The 15,895-nt window shown below is 41.0% G+C and overlaps 1 protein-coding gene across 5 annotated transcripts; it reads left to right on the top strand.

The window, feature by feature from the left end:
* The first annotated feature begins 71 nt into the window (after positions 1-71).
* Positions 72-15,535, top strand: rilpl1 (Rab interacting lysosomal protein like 1). 5 transcript variants are annotated; one of them, XM_023337833.1, is made up of 10 exons: positions 72-637; positions 3,813-3,960; positions 5,648-5,766; positions 6,807-7,046; positions 7,927-8,097; positions 9,381-9,431; positions 9,516-9,670; positions 9,985-10,089; positions 11,378-11,465; positions 13,324-13,417. In XM_023337833.1, exons 1-10 carry the CDS (start codon positions 347-349, stop codon positions 13,327-13,329), a joined length of 1,374 nt encoding a protein of 457 aa, XP_023193601.1. In that variant the 5' UTR covers positions 72-346; the 3' UTR covers positions 13,330-13,417. The 5 variants fall into 5 exon arrangements, with proteins under 5 accessions (XP_023193601.1, XP_023193600.1, XP_023193602.1 ...); XM_023337832.1 differs by lacking the exon at positions 11,378-11,465 and having other exon boundaries at positions 73-637; positions 13,324-15,535; XM_023337835.1 differs by lacking the exons at positions 72-637; positions 11,378-11,465 and adding an exon at positions 1,788-1,881 and having other exon boundaries at positions 13,324-15,535.
* The last annotated feature ends 360 nt before the right edge of the window (positions 15,536-15,895 follow it).

The following is a 15,895-nucleotide window of genomic DNA, read 5'->3' as shown; positions in this document are numbered from 1 at the left end:
AAATTAATTGATTTGAATGCATTTTAATTTTTTGAGTTTTATTTTGATTCGCCTCACCGGAAGTGCTGCTCTTTGGCTGCTGCCATCATTGACTGTGTTTTAGCTTCCAGGGGACAGCAGTGGGACGACTGCGATTTTCATCCCAAACAACTCGATTTGAAGCGTGTAATGAGCGTCACACGTTGAATAATTGGTAGTTTTAGTGTTTTTGATTCCTCTATGGTTCATTTCGGCCCTGGTTGTGAAGCGAAATCGCCCGGGGTGGAACTTGGCTGACTTGCTCGTCTCGGGGGGGAAGGAAGTTTGTTGTGGCGAAGGAAGCGCAGGAAACCGGGAGGGCCGAAACATGATGGAGGACTTCGGCTCGGCTCTGGAGAAGAACGTCGCCGACCTCACGGTGATGGACGTCTACGACATCGCGGCGGTGGTGGGCCAGGAGTTCGAGCGGATCATAGACCAGTACGGCTGCGAGGCTCTGTCCCGGCTGATGCCCAAAGTGGTGCGGGTGCTGGAGATCCTGGAGGTGATGGTGAGCCGCAGCAGCATGAGCCCGGACATGGAGGAGCTGCGGCTGGAGCTGGACAGGCTGCGGCTGGAGCGGATGGACCGGCTGGAGAAGGAGAAGAAGCACAGACAGGTGTGACAGAGCGCGGCAACACGGCAGACTGACCGAGGGGGGAACCGTGCTGGTCTGGTTCTACCGACTCACTGCGCCAGTCTTACTACAGTGTGGTCACTGAAAATGTAACCCAAGAGAAATTACTTCATTAAAATATTATTGAGGTATACAAATCAATATGCAAGTGAGTCTTTTAAGGATGCAAGTTAAAGTCATGAAAGGGCTGGAAAATATTTGACTAATGAATTAAGAGCACATTTCAAATACAATAAATCACAATGTGGTTTAAAAATAATAACTTAAAAAGTTTTTGTTTTTTTTACTAAATACTGAAATTGAATCTGCGTATCAGCAGCACTTTCAAGGAAACCTACTGACAACTTTCATATTTATTATTATAAAAGGTCTAACGATATGCCTGAGATGATAGTTTGTTTTATTCAAAAGAATAACATTTAGATGTATTTACAGGGTATTGTAGTTGTATTGACTCCGAAATGAAGATGAAGCAGGAACTTGGTCAATCAAGTATCTAGTATTTTCTTATTATTTTAAGAATATTTTATTTATCTGAAATTATCACCCTAAAAGATAAAATAAAGTGTCCATTTACTAGACCTGGTGTGCTCCGCTGTTTGAATCAAGGCCGCACACAATCATTCAGAGGGCTGCAAACAGCCCCCGCGCCTCACCTTGGGCACCCCTAATATACAGTAACTTGTCAAAAATATTCATGCCCCTTCAATTTTTCAAAACCTTTTCATGATACAAACCTAAGTTCTTTGAGTTTTTTTCATAAAGTCTCAAGAAAATCTATTAAATAGATGTAGTTGCAACGCACGAAACCAGACTTTAGGAAATAATTTATAATGAAAACGAAATCATTTAATCTGAGAATACGTTGGAATAAACAGCTAAACAGCATAAAGACATAACAACAAAAAACTGCGAGTAAAAATATCCATATGTAAACATAACATAACATGTTGCTTGACATTTGCTGCAGCTGATATGGGAAGACATGGGCCTGCTGTGGTTTGTTTATTAGTGTTTAGCGGTAGCAGTCGGTCTGCTGAGTGCCGTAAAACAGTTTCCAGGTCAGCTTCTCGTGACAGTGACTGGGTCGGTACCAGACTGATTAACCGGGTCTCGTGACTGTGAGAACGTGGACGCCGTGGCTGGCGAGCGCGTGCGAGGAAAGTGCGACCGAGCCGCGCTGAGTTTCACGCGCAGAATATCTCAAACGCTCTCGTGGGAGAAATGTGAGTAGGACAGATGGCAGGTTAAGGTTTTAGTCGGTAGTTTTATCCCTACAAAACTAATGAGGACACTTTGCTTTTCTCTCTCTCTCTCTCTCTCTCTAACACGATAAGAAGCTGAAATGTTTTCTGTAAACTCCGCCTAGCAACAGTAACTGACCTTCTTCGTTGGGGTGCGCGTGCGTTTGAACAAAGGTCATCAGATGACATAAACTCTCTGGATTGAGTTAATTTTTTTCTTTCCAGTTTATTTTAAACATTATTGGAAAAATAAGAGTAAAAGAAGCTAAACATTTTATAAAGTAACTGCAACATACATATTAAACTTTCACACTATCTAGACTTCAAAACAGAAGTATAAAGATACATAGGGTTTTTTTCTCCATCTCTGAAGTTGAAGCAAACAAAACTTCTCTTGTTTTAGGTTAGTTAAAATTACAAAAATGATTTCTATTTTCTAAATGCCCTGACAATGAGTGAATATGTCAAGAGATTTCTTTATTAATGTCGTCTAACTGGCTTAAAATAAGAAAACTTTGGTCTGATTTAACGTGAGAGGAAAGGTGACTGTAAACTTCTGGCTTCAATAGTATCAGATCAGTCAGTAGATATTATAATATAGAAGGAAAAAAGAGGTGTGCTGTCTAAATGAACCAGCAAACCTTAAAAACAAACAGATGAACTGACTCGTTTCCTTCTGTCTTGGGGCTGCAGCGGAGTTGCTCCGTCGTAACAATGCTTTAATTATCCTTGTCGGCTTCATTTCAGCGGTTCTTCCAGATGATTCATCTCTCGTCTTGTTGATGGAGTTGACCTGGGTGGCATCTCAAGGGTTCGTTTGCTTAGAGGAGTCAAAATCTCTCAGAGTGAGAGATTATCCCAAGCACAGCAGTTCAACAAAGTGGAAAAACTGAGAGATCCCATTTTTTTTACGTCAGTCAGGTCTAAACACAGAGCGTTAATAGTAGCTCTTCCTCGGCTGCTTTCTAATGCAGCTTATGAAAATCTTACTTTATACAACACAACAACACCTGAGCCTACGAATGAGAAGCTTGATGAAAAAATAGAGTGTTGTATTGATTATTATTATTGGGGAGCATTTATTCATCGTTGTTTGGAATTTTTGATATAATTCTGAAAAATGTATCGAAACCTGCCACGTTCAGAGGTAACGTCATGCAGGATACGACAGCAGTTTGCGTCACAGCAGCCGTATAAAAAGCCTCTGACTGAAGACGGTGTGTTGTTGTGTATCGTAGTTATTTGGAGTTAGCTGGTTACCTTCATAACAGGCCATGGCTATCGCTTTTAGATGTACTAGCATACTTTCAGTCAGCTGACAAGCAGTGCGCAGCAACACGTTGGAGAGGGGCCATCACATTGTTCTAACTCTACCCTCCATAGTGGGATTGCTCCGATAAAAAGACCCAGAATTCCTATACTTTGGGAGATAAGCGATCGGCCGATATTAACGTGAAACCGATCTGATCCACGCCCACCAGGTCACGTCTCCACTGTTGCCAATTTAGCAACTTTGTTGCTGTATTTAGCAACTTTCCAGAAAAAAAAATGCCATTGGCTGCAGCTCTAGACACCTGTCTACCCATGTCTTGTGTTGTTTGTGTTTTTCGCTCCGTCTTTTGAAATTTTGTTGTGCTTTCGTGTACAGTGACGATAAATGAATTCTGATTAGCTGTGAATCAGACTTAACATTTAAACATATGACTCAGACTTCCTGCATGTTCAGGATACAGGCCCTGTGCTAGCCAGGATGTTCACACTGTCGTGAAGTGAAAACTCATTCCTTATTAGTTCTCATTTAAAGCGAGACAGCACTGCTACATCTTTGGATCCGGGTCAGCAGCAGATTATGGAGCTTCACTTTGAGATTCAAGCCGTGTAATAATTAGTTGTTTACTAATGTGTGTGTTCAGGAGTTGGAGCGGGTGGAGGATGTGTGGCGGGGAGAGGCCCAGGACCTCCTGTCCCAGATCGCTCAGCTGCAGGAGGAGAACAAGAACCTCCTGTCCAACATGTCCCTCAAAGACTCCGTGAACGAGGAGGACCTGCAGAGGCACGAGGGTGAGGCCGGCGCTTCTGAAAACCCGAACGCCACACGCCGACTTAGAGACCCGGAGGTCACGTGTTCTGGCCCGGTCTTCTCGCCAAAGGGCGTCACGGCTTACTGAAACGTAACGAAATGGCGAAAGCTGAAATTGAGAAAACGTTTTTGCTAACTGAAATAAATAGAAACGGTAATTAGTGTGGGAAAACCTATAACTAACTGGAGCTATGTCGTGCGTTTATAAAACGAAAACATACTGAAATCATAGACATCCTTTGCTTTAGTGTTTGTGAATCTGTTCATTGGCCTTTTGAGCTGATGTGAAGTAGATTGATTTTCCACACATAAGCAGTTCATGTCGGACGCCTGCAAATTACGGCGCTAAATATTCCGCTTGGCGCAAAATGGCTTCAGCAAAAGTTGGGAGAAAACACCAGAGTCTGTCGTTTGCTCTGTAATAATTGAATGCATTTTTAGAAAACGGGATGTTCTGCTGAGTATTTATTGACCCAATTGATTTGTACATAATCACAATGCAACCCTTTGACCTTTTTGAATTCTGAACCAGAAAAATTAACCAAAGTCTGAAAAAACTGAGACGACTAATAAAGACTAAATTAAAACTAAACAACATTGAGCTAATAATAACTAACAAAAACTCGCAAACGCATTCTGAAAACTAAGTCTAAATGAAATAGGCCGACAAAAAGTCACAACGAAATAAAACTAAACTACAATGAAAAACCCAAAACTACTAGAATCCTCCTTATCACATAATATGTCGAGACATTCAGAGTTCATGTTTGTTTAACCGACTTGATCTTATTACTTCAGAGTACTTCAATGCACTGAGAATAAAATTCTTCTGTTTCTTTTGGACAGTGGAAATGTTTGCACCTGTTCATTCAAGTGGGAAACGATAGTTTCCGTTCACTCATAATGGAGATGAATAACATTTTAATGATTTATTAAAACACAACGAGATGAAAATTGGACTCAAAGCTTCAGTTGCTGAAGTGTCGCCCAAAGACAAAAGGTGAAAAACTTTGCAGCGTTTTTGTCCAACCAAAACCGTGTAAGTTTATATCGCTAGCTAATCCATGCCAATATATCATATTAATCTTGTAAATAAGAATACTAATGTTGTTGTTTCCTGTTTTAAAGTTGATGCCTGGAATAAACCCAGTTCTCTTTCATTTCTCTACAGAAGTTGTTTTCCACACATTTAAAAGAAATGCTTTGTTCTTTTAAAACTCCTGGATTCCTTTTGTTGTTTGAGGGTTATGACCCGGAAAGGTCAATTTTGTATTTTCACGTTGTGGAATTTTACATTTTCTCTTCAAAAAAAAAAAAAAAAAAAAAAAAAAACAACAAAAAAACCCCAAACCAGCTACATGTCTCTGGGTTCTTCGCTCGACGGCCTCGCACAGAGGCACGCACAAAGAAAGCCTTCTCTGTGTCCGCCTCGTCTCGACCTCTTCGTCGTCCCACACAGAGGCCGCAGTGATCCTGAGGCCCCGCCGGACAAACCAGCCTCAGTGCTGGGGAACACCTGCCAGACTCGCACACAAATCGGCCTCCGCAGCTAACCTCCCCCCCTCTCTCTCTCTCTGGCAACAAACACTGGGGATTAAAAGAAAAAGTCAGAAATAAATCTTCTCAATTTGCAGTCCAACACACCGCTGCTCTCTTCATGGTGTCCAGGTATGACGGAGAGGGAGAAGCAGGTGATGATGAAGTTGAAGGAGGTGGTGGACAAGCAGAGGGACGAGATTCGAGCGAAGGACCGCGAGCTGACGCTGAAGAACGAGGACGTGGAAGCAGTAAGGCCACTTCCTCTCCGGAGGGGCGTCGCAGAGAACAGCAGGAAAAACGTGCACCGCAAAACATCTTACCATGTAGCTTTGTCTAGTTTCTAGCGAGAATATCTCTAGAAATATCTCTAGAATACTTGGGGGGGAAAAGACTGAAATAACTTACAAGTGACTGTTTTTTAGAAAGATACAGGGGCTTGTTTTACGTTAATAATTCCTGAGTATTGATGAAAAAGTGCTAGATCCACTAGCAGATCATTTCACGCATAACATGGAAAAAAATGTTTTTTTAGTGAAAAATCTGCCAGTGGAACTAGTACATCTTCATCAATATTAAGGATTTATTGACTTAAAACAAGCTCCTATATCTTGCTGAAAAATCATTTGTAAGTTAGATTTTCTTATTTCAAATGAATTAAGATATTTGCTCTAAAGACTAGATCAAATATACATGGTAAGATTTTGGTTTTGTACAACGTTGGCATAAATTTTTTTTTTTATACCCCCTCCACATTGTTGCATATCTGCCTTACGTTTGATTGGCAGTTAAAGTTAACTTTCTGCTATGGCCTCATGCATGTAACACTGTAGTGTACATAATCTCAACCAGCGAATTTGTTCTGGATTATCCTACAGATTGTAACTATCCCCTTTTTTTGAAGGACACTTGTGTTTACAAAGACTTCATAATTCATTTTAATTATTATTTCTCTTGTTTTGTTTGTTTATTTTGTATATTGAAAACAAGCTCCCGTGTCAAACGTTCATTAGAATTTAAAGTTTATTGATCTTTGAGAATATGTTATTGCATTATCATTGCATTAGCACCATATTGGTTGAAAACAATCTCAAAACAACATTATCATTCATAATGATAACTTCTGGGACAATTTATCGTCCAGCAAAATTTAACAAGCATCGGAAGTGCTTGGGATTCACTGCCAGCTGTTTTGGCAAAGAACCAGTTGGGTTGTAGTTTAGTGGTGAACTGCGAGCGCGCAGTCAGAGGGCGCGTCTCCTTCCCACAACTCCGTCTTTCCCTCCCGCAGCTCCAGCAGCAGCAGTCTCGCCTCATGAAAATCAACCACGACCTGCGGCACAAGATCTCCGTGGTGGAGGCTCAGGGCAAAGCGCTGATCGGGCAGAAGGTGGAGCTGGAGGCCGGCGCCCAGGCACAGGCGCAGGAAGTCTGCGCCCTGCGGCAGGAAGTGGCGCGCCTACGGGAGCGTCTCCACGGAGAGCCGACGGCTCAGAGCCCCGAGGAGCCTCAGCCCCCATCACCAGCAGAGGTGAGAGACGCACAGAGGTCCTGTTCCCACCGAGTTCAGGCTGACAGATGCTTTTAAATATATCAGGGACAACTCTGAGACGTTTCGAATTTAAATATTGGCTCGTGGTTGAATTTCATTGTCGGCGGTTTAACGAGACAAATAAAGTGACTTCTTTCAGCTGTGGTAGATTACCAAAATCCAACAGCAAAAAGATGTGTTTCCTCCATGAACTCCTCAAGGTTTTTCTCCTTAGCTTTGCTGTTTTTTATGTGTTTCCATAATATAACCTCAACTTATGTTTAAAGCTGCCTCATGCAACTTTTATAAACGCAGTTTTGTACATATTTCTTAAAACTGTCACTATGTCACGCTACTATGTGAAATAGTGAAAAAATAAAACTCCTCCCATGAATGCAACGCTCCTGGTCAAAAGCAACCAGTCACAGCCAGGAGGAGGGTCTGTCAGCGCTGTCAGTTAAGCTCGCATACACGCTGCTAAATGTGCTAATGGCGGAAAAGCAAGACGTCATTCCTGGAGAACTTTATATCCGCCGCCAGGCTAACTAGCCTTAGCATTCATGTCAGAACAAGCAGTGGCCTAGCAAAGAGCAAGGGCGAGGTGTGAGCGTTGTATCCATGAGGGTGATTGACAGTGCTAAGACCCTCCTCTTGGCTCTGATTGGTTGTTTTTGACTGGACGATGGATTTCTACAGGAGGCATTGGGACACAGTTCATCTGTTTCATCTTGTACTGTCTCGACACAGTGGTGGTTTTTAAAAATGTAAACGAAATCCTGCAGCTTTAAGTCGATGCGCAGAAACGTTCTGCTGAAGATCTCCCGTCACATTTACCTCAGAGACTGTTTGGGGAATAATCAAGTGTTTTTCACTTCGCCAGCGGGATAAGAGCGCCGAAGTGGTTTTGAGCGCTGAGGGTTGGTCAGACAGAGCGGGCGCCTGCCGGCTGACGCCGGGGGGCTTCGGGCCGCCTCCACAGACCCATCCTTCCTTCCTCAGCTCAGAAGGACGTGAAGATGAGGAGGCCGAGGACGAAGCTGCGTTGCTTTGGGTAATGCAGGCTGGCGTGAAATTTAGTTTTCTCACCGACGACGACGGCGTGAGGCAGGCGCAGTGGCTCTGCATGGCAGTCTGAAAACTAACACGGGTCAGCAGGGATTTGGGTTTTCCTTTCCAGCCAAGCGGGTGAGAACTTTTAGATGACTGCACTGACGATACCTCCAAATGTAGATCAGCATGACGACTCAACCTCAGACGGCACTTGAAGTTGTTGTTTCAGTGATCAACAAACCCTGAAAGGCTGGTTCATGTTCCAACCAAAATGAAACAAGTGGGGGATTTTTTTTTTAGCAAGTGTTTTAGGCAGCAATACACTTTTAGAAATGTTAGACGATTTATTTTTAGACGTTATATTTAATTATCTCTGTGTTTGTTGGAAACTCCCAGCGTGCAACAGAAAGAACAAAGGAGCTCATCTAGAGATGGAAATATCACATCAGTAAAATATTCCGTGGAAACTCTGAACCTCAAATGAAATTGGTTAAAATAGATCTGAATATGGAAACACGTTTCCCTGTTGAAAATAATAGACATCATTTCTCCACCAACAAGCCCACCCACCAAAACATACACAGCAATAAAAATCAGCCATTTTCAGCAGATTAGTCATGAAAATTATGTTACATGACTGCTACAATAGTAGCAGAAGTATTCCTAAAATAAGTCATTTTTGCCAAAAAAAAAAAAAAAAATCAATACCTCTTTTTTGCCAAAAGAAAATGTAACACTTTTCCAGTCTCTGGGACATATTGATGTTTAAGAACGTAAAGACGGACAGATACAAGACCAGCATGTACTGTAGTTCTGTGAACTCCCCACATACTTCATCTGAAGTGCCGAGATCGACTCTGACTGATCAACGGAAATTGCATCATTTTGTTCGCAGAAAACGGTTTTCCTTATTTCTTCCGTCATGTGGCCTCAGCTTAGTGTTCGTTTATTTTGTCATAAATGAAAAAGTAATGCCCATTTAAAAATTGGAAAACTGATGGAATTAGAAAAAAATTGCAATTAAACATATGATTTCAGATGTTATTCTTTTAAAACGTGTATCCATTAGAGTCATTTCTAATCAGTTCCTGCATGGCTTAGTGAGCTGCATGTGTTTGAGGTGTTTTTCTTTAACCGAATGCGATTGTTTCTGGTTTGCTGAGTTAAAAGTGAGAAACACGTCGCAGCTTTAAGCTTTATGACAGAAGAGATACAGACAAACTAATTACGTGTTTGAGACAAAAAACGCTCATATCTGACTTGAAGTCCAACATCTGCCACCAGGAGGCGATGTGTGATGAGGACATGCCTGGTGTGTTCCAATATTTCACCAAGGTATCCTCGCCTCGTACCCGCTTCCTCCTTCTTCCATTCTGGCCGGTTTAGTTCACTCTCTGTGATGTACCGCTGTCTCGGCAGGAGGCGATGTGCGAGGAGGAGTCAGGCGGACTGGACCCGAAGGACCCCAACCGGCCCCGCTTCACTCTGCAAGAGCTGAGGGACGTCTTGCACGAGAGGAATGAGCTGAAGTCCAAAGTGTTCCTACTGCAGGAGGAGCTGACGTACTACAAGAGGTAGATGGAGTGGAGTGTATTCTTTCTAGCTTATGCCTGGACCAACATATGATATGATCTCTTCAACTCACGTGTACTTCAATGTATTCTATGATGCTAGTCCAAGTTTCATTCATTTCTTCACTTGGTACAATATGGCTCTGTCTGACTTAGTTTCCTGCACCCATTTCACAATCAAAAAACACGTTGTCACATGCTTTCGTTCATTGCCAACATGTGCTTTTCTTGATTTGTTAGTGTATTCAGAGGAAGCACCTTCGTCTTGCATTTTCCACACATATGTGCTTGACGATTGTAATCGTTTCTTTTCACAGTGATGAAGTAGATGATGACATCGCAACTCCTTCTCCGTCTCCCTCCCCGGAGCTGAGGACCCGTTCTCGGTCGTCCGCCCAGCCCGAATCGGGAATCAAGCGACTGTAAGTCGTAGCTTCACGCCCACAAACACACCCGACCTGTAGGGCGGGCAGCAGCCTGTCACAGTCTCCCTCCCTGCTCTACGTTAAGGCAAATGATTAGTTTGCATGTGCAAAGCAAAGGGTGTCGTTTTGTTTTGTTGCTTCAGCCGTTTATTTATCTCCCAGAGAAGCGGCTCTGCAGGATCATAACTTTATTTCAAGCTTGTAATATTACATCACAACCTTACACACACACACACACACACCCCAAAAAAATCCTTTTATTGGTCATCTCAGCGACAGTCTCTTCCTGCGTTTGTCTGGCTGTGAAAATAAACAGGTTACACAGTGAAACTTGCTGAAATCTAAATAAGTGCTCTTTGTGGCTGCATAGGAAAATTGATGTTCTCTAAAAACTATCGCTACCAAACAAACCCAGTGATCTACAGTAAGTAGCCACTGCATTACATTAAACAGTAAGCAGCCACTAGGTAGAAATCTCACGATCTGGGAAATTCTTTTCCCACTTTCATTGTTGCCTTTTCTGTGTTTGTCACTAACACTCTTCTTCTACACTTTACAAACATGATTGACTTTTTAAATAGTTGTTAATGAAGGCCTTTATGTGCAGTTTAAAACGGCTTCTCCTCACATGTTGGCTTTTTCGGTACTTGAGATCATCATTATCTCTTCATGCTTGCTTTATTGACGTTCAGGAGACCTAATAATAACCACGAAAGGTTTTAAGAACAGCACTATATATTCAAAGTCAGGAATACAGTAGCTCCGTTTCCACTAGAAACACGCGCAAATCTCTGCCGATATTCCGCTTATGTAAACAAAAAACACCCCAAACAAACTACAATTTCACAATTATGGTGTTTCCGTTAAATTAGAAACGCAATTAAAATCATACGTGAGTAAGTTTGTTCACGTCATAAGTCATTACAAAACATCCTCCTACCACTTCCTGTCGTCTTCTTCATCATTTCCGCCAGCAGTAACATCCGGCTGTTGACTCACGTGATGCAAAAAAGAAAAATCTGTTGCAGTTTTACAAAAAACACTAATTTTGATACTGCCGAAAAACCACGTTTTATCGAGAAACTTGAGGTTTTGCGTTTGTTTGTCTTTTTTCCGAAATTGACGTTCAGTAAATTTATTTTCAGAATTCCAAATTGCGCAGTTTTATGGCGGTTTTAACGCAGCTAGTGTTTCATTTTGTGTGTGAATGAACTCTGACATGACCTTTGTTACATCCCCCACCCCCTCCCCCACTCCCACCCTCCTCCTCCTCTCTGTGCAACAGGATCTTCACAGCCATAATGCCGATGGTGGCGGCTGGTTTGATCCCAGATGACCCCACTTTACAGCCAATCAGACGCCTCATGTCGCTTGTATGACCTTATTTTGTTGGCTTTCAGTCCATCACGGTTCCTGCTAACAGCCTCCACCCGCTGCATGTGCCTCACCTTTGTAGTATTCTGATTGGCTGATTGTGGGGCTGTCTGACTGTTGTGATGGATCATTTAAAAAAATAATGAAATCAGCCAGTCAGAATAGGTGTTAGTTTTGTTGTTTCACTCGATCTCTCTGCAGCTCACTGAATAATTCAGTAGAACTGACCAACTTAATCACTTTGGCCTTATGTTCTTTAGTGAATCTCCTTCTAATGTTTGCACTGATCCATTTATAGGGTTCACAGTAAAATCTACATTGATTAATTCAAAATAAATGCTACAACTTTCCAATCTTTTAGGCCTCTGAGAGATCTAACAGACAAGATCACTGTAGGATATTTAATTAAAGCATTTTAAGTGTCAATGAGTCAAAGAATCTCACAGAAGAGCATTGGTGAGGTCAGACACTGATGTTGGACTCTCTCACTCATGTCCTCATGGACTTCGCTTGGTGATCTGTCATGATGAAACTGGTTGGAATTGTCCAAAAGTTCCTTTCACTGGGACTGAGGAGCCATCATCTCTAAATCAAGAGATGATAATGCTGGTGGTGATGGCAGCATTATGCCGTGGGACTGTTTCACTACGAGATCCTCCATAGTGGATGGAATAATGTTCCTCATCTTAAAGCAGCAGCTAGACTGAAAGCAGTTGGGTGGAAACAGGAAGTATCACTGATGTTAAGTGTTGCTGACAAAACGTATGACGTATTTAGCAGTTTGGCTCTGAGAGACATTATACCTAAACCGTAAATCGTAATTTGTGGAGAATTTGTAGCATTTAACAACCACATAGCCAGTGTCCAGAAGTGTTTTTAATGGGTTCGCAGCACGAGTGCATTAGGGTCACTGCAAAATACGATGACTTTAATCAGAAGTTTCTTAGAATTCAGACTTTATCCTCAAGATTTTGACATTTTTTTGTCAGGATTCTGACTATTTTTCTTAGAATTTTGACATTAATCTAAAAATTCTCACTATTTTCTCTGAATTAAAAAAATTCTCTCAGAATTCAGACTTAAATATTAATATTCTGACTTTGTGTTTCTTACAATTCAGACTTTAATTTGACTTTTTGTAAGGGTTCTGGCTCTTACAATTTGTACTTTAATTTCAGAATTCTGACCTTCTTTCTTTTCTCTTTTGGACTAATCGGAAAATTCAGACTGTTTTTTCTTGAAATTCTAAAAAAAAAAAAAAATCTCCAAATTCAGATTTCAATGACAAAATTCTGACTGAAGTCACATAATTTTGACTTTTTTTTCATAATTTCCCTAAAAAAGTCATAATTTTGGAAGAAAAAGAAAAAGAAATGAGGAGTATTCTTTTTCTATTTGGCCTAAGCATCTCCTCTTACTTTCAGTCACATAAACCATTCGATTAATTTAGTCATTTTTAAAAATAGCTCCAGTAGTGGGAATGGATATTTGTTGGATTTTGTTCCATATTATCTGCATGAACCAAGTTAAATAATGATTCTGCAGCTGCTTCTAGGTCTTTCAGTAGTCGGAGAGCAATAAAAACAGTTATATCAGATATTTTACATCATTTGCAACATTTTTCCTAATGAATTTCCCCTAAACACCATATTTTTTTCACTTAGTTTTTGCTGTTTTTTACTATGAAATTTAAACGAGATCTAAAACCACTACTAAACCCTATCCCCAAAGAGCCCTGAAGGGGGCGACATTAACAGCACTGTTACCCTAACTCCTAACACCGCTTTTCATGTTTCAATCAGTTCCTGACCTCACAGACGTGACGGTGTTTTAAACCTCTCTGTCTCGTCTCTTCAGGTTTAGCTTCTTTTCACGCGACAAGCAGCGGGGCGCGCAGCGGGGCGCGCACATCGACGCCGGAATTGGTGGCGGCTTCGGATCCTGGATGCAGAAAGACGACGTGTACACAGAACAAGCCCAGGAGGCTCTGCAGCATCTGTAGGATGAAGGAAAACACTCCACTCCTCCCCACGCACATCAAACTACCGCGACAGACTCATTCTGTGCTTCAACCTGAGGGGCCGTGCAAGAAACGAGAGGATCTTCTCGGAGAAATGCATCAAGAGGTTTATTTAAATACATAAGAGACGATACGTTGTCAGTTTGGAGACTGCGCAGCTTTGAAATGCCAGAAAGTGTTTTAGTTTTACCAGGAAGGTGGTTGACCCACGTTGAAGGATGGAGAGGGTGGATGTTGACGAGAAGACGAGATGGGAGCGTCAAGCAAATTCATTTCGACTGAAAAAAGGAAGTTTTCCAGATTTTTAATTTTTTTTATCAGTAGAAGGTGAAGCTGCGAGGGGAAATTTGACACAGTTTAGTTTTACGGTATTTTAACGTTTCCAGCCACGACATTGGTCCCGACATGTGATCACCACCAGCATTTAGCGACTTCTGAGCGGCTCCACGGATCGACTCTGCGTCTAATCATGATTTAAATCGGCTCCAGCACCAGGAGAAGCACAATGGAGATACTGGAGGCCATTTCTGCAAAGAAAACGGCGTGAATGAGTGAAGGTGAGGCCATGTCAAACCAGTAAACTAAAACTCAAAAACAAATGATAAAAATGGCAAACTTTGGCTTTATGCCATGATTGAGATTATTCTATTATACCATCGACGTCTTTTTTTTTTTTAGCATAAGAAATTAAATTTAGGAGATCTTATCTCATTAAGTTGCCTTAAGCAACCTCCTTAGTTCTGATTAAAAGACCTAAATACATGCCATATCCCTGAGTCAGCAGATTTTTTACATTAAAATCTTGTAATTTATACATAACAGTAATAATATTTTAGTAAAACAAAGAGGACAAGGGTTTTTAAATCGTTGTAGAGTCAAAAACATTAATAGGGTTTGTGTGCTTGCCCTACTAAAACCATAAACATGTACAGTTGACACTTTTGTTTTGTGGGAGTGATTTTTATTTTCTCGTCTAACTTCAGCAGTAAAAGTGGATTTAGGTTTCTCCTTAAAACATATAGCATTCAAATCAATCACTGTAGCTTTGTCATAGAATTGCAGTATAATAATTAATAATTTTGAGATAGCTTATGTAGCCTCGATGTGATATTTAACATAAAAATTTTGTGACATCGGATTTTCTTGGCAGAAATATGATTCCATAGAAAATGTTATTCGTTCTTTTTGTTTTGACTCACTATGAAAATAACCATTTTCTCCGTCAATTAGCAATACTTTTCTACCAGTTGTATCTGGATATATAAAATAACCCTCCACTAATATACTTCTGCAACTCCAACGATGCCAAATCGGCCCCAGCGTCCGGTGCCAAACTTTGCAAAACTAACCCTAAAACATTAAAATTGAAACGGTTGGCTTTAGTTTCGCCGACTTAACCAAAACATTCTGTTTTATATCCGCTTTATTTCATGATTTCATGCAGATGTTTCTCCGTGTTGCACTACTTTTACACAAGTCCTGGGAAAAAAAAAAAAGCTCAAATCTACAAAGTTGTAGACCACGTAATACAGAGCCAACACCATGTCGCTGTCCTCTGAATGGATCATTTTCAGCACGGCAGTGCAGACATCTGGAAAAGTCGCATAGGAGATAAACTATTTTGGATGAGAAGTATGCAGTTTTTATTTTGTTTTATATTTTTTGTGTTTTTACAGTTTGTGTTTCATTCGCTGCAGTGAGATAAGCTGTGTGTTTTAATAGTGACAGCACTTTATCCTTATTTACGCTCCTCAGAGAGCCGGAATAAATTATTGTAAAAGGACAAGAATGCTATACAGCAAGAAACACGATGATAAAGGCAAGTGTGTTTGTGTGTGTGTGCAATTAAGCAATTTCTCTCTTTTTTTCACATAATTAAGCCTGGAAGGACAATAACAGAATTAAAGGGAAGTCCAGACAAAGCAGCTCAATATTTCTCTTTTATCATGTCTGTACTCTGACAGGCTGGATGTCTGGATGTAACAAAAGCATCATGACTCCAATTCAAACCTGTTTCTTTAGTAATTAAAGTCATTAACATGAAAAAGATGTTCTGTTTCTTCGTTTGATTCTACATGCTAATTTTTATTTTTTTTTTCCCATCCATATAAAGTGAAAAGTAAACCCTTTGTGGCCACCAGAGGGCAGGATATTCAACTCATCACAGCTTTACAGCTCTACCCTTCCTGTCACAAGGCCTTTGTCTGAAAGTCTCTCTCACTGGAGGTGAAGACACACAACAAGAAGTGGATCAAAATTGGGTGGAGGGAATCAACATATTCAGAAATCTCAAAAAGATTAGATGTATTTGACAAAAACTTTAAATTTTTAGCATGTCTGATTGGTGAAGCCCTGCAAAATTCAGTTTTCTCGGTTAAGACAACTTTATGCTTGAATCCCGAAGCTGAA

Source organism: Xiphophorus maculatus, chromosome 8, assembly GCF_002775205.1.
Source record: "Xiphophorus maculatus strain JP 163 A chromosome 8, X_maculatus-5.0-male, whole genome shotgun sequence".
NCBI lineage: Eukaryota > Metazoa > Chordata > Actinopteri > Cyprinodontiformes > Poeciliidae > Xiphophorus > Xiphophorus maculatus.
Note: the sequence above shows the minus strand (reverse complement) of the source record. Positions and strands in the feature narration are given on the sequence as shown.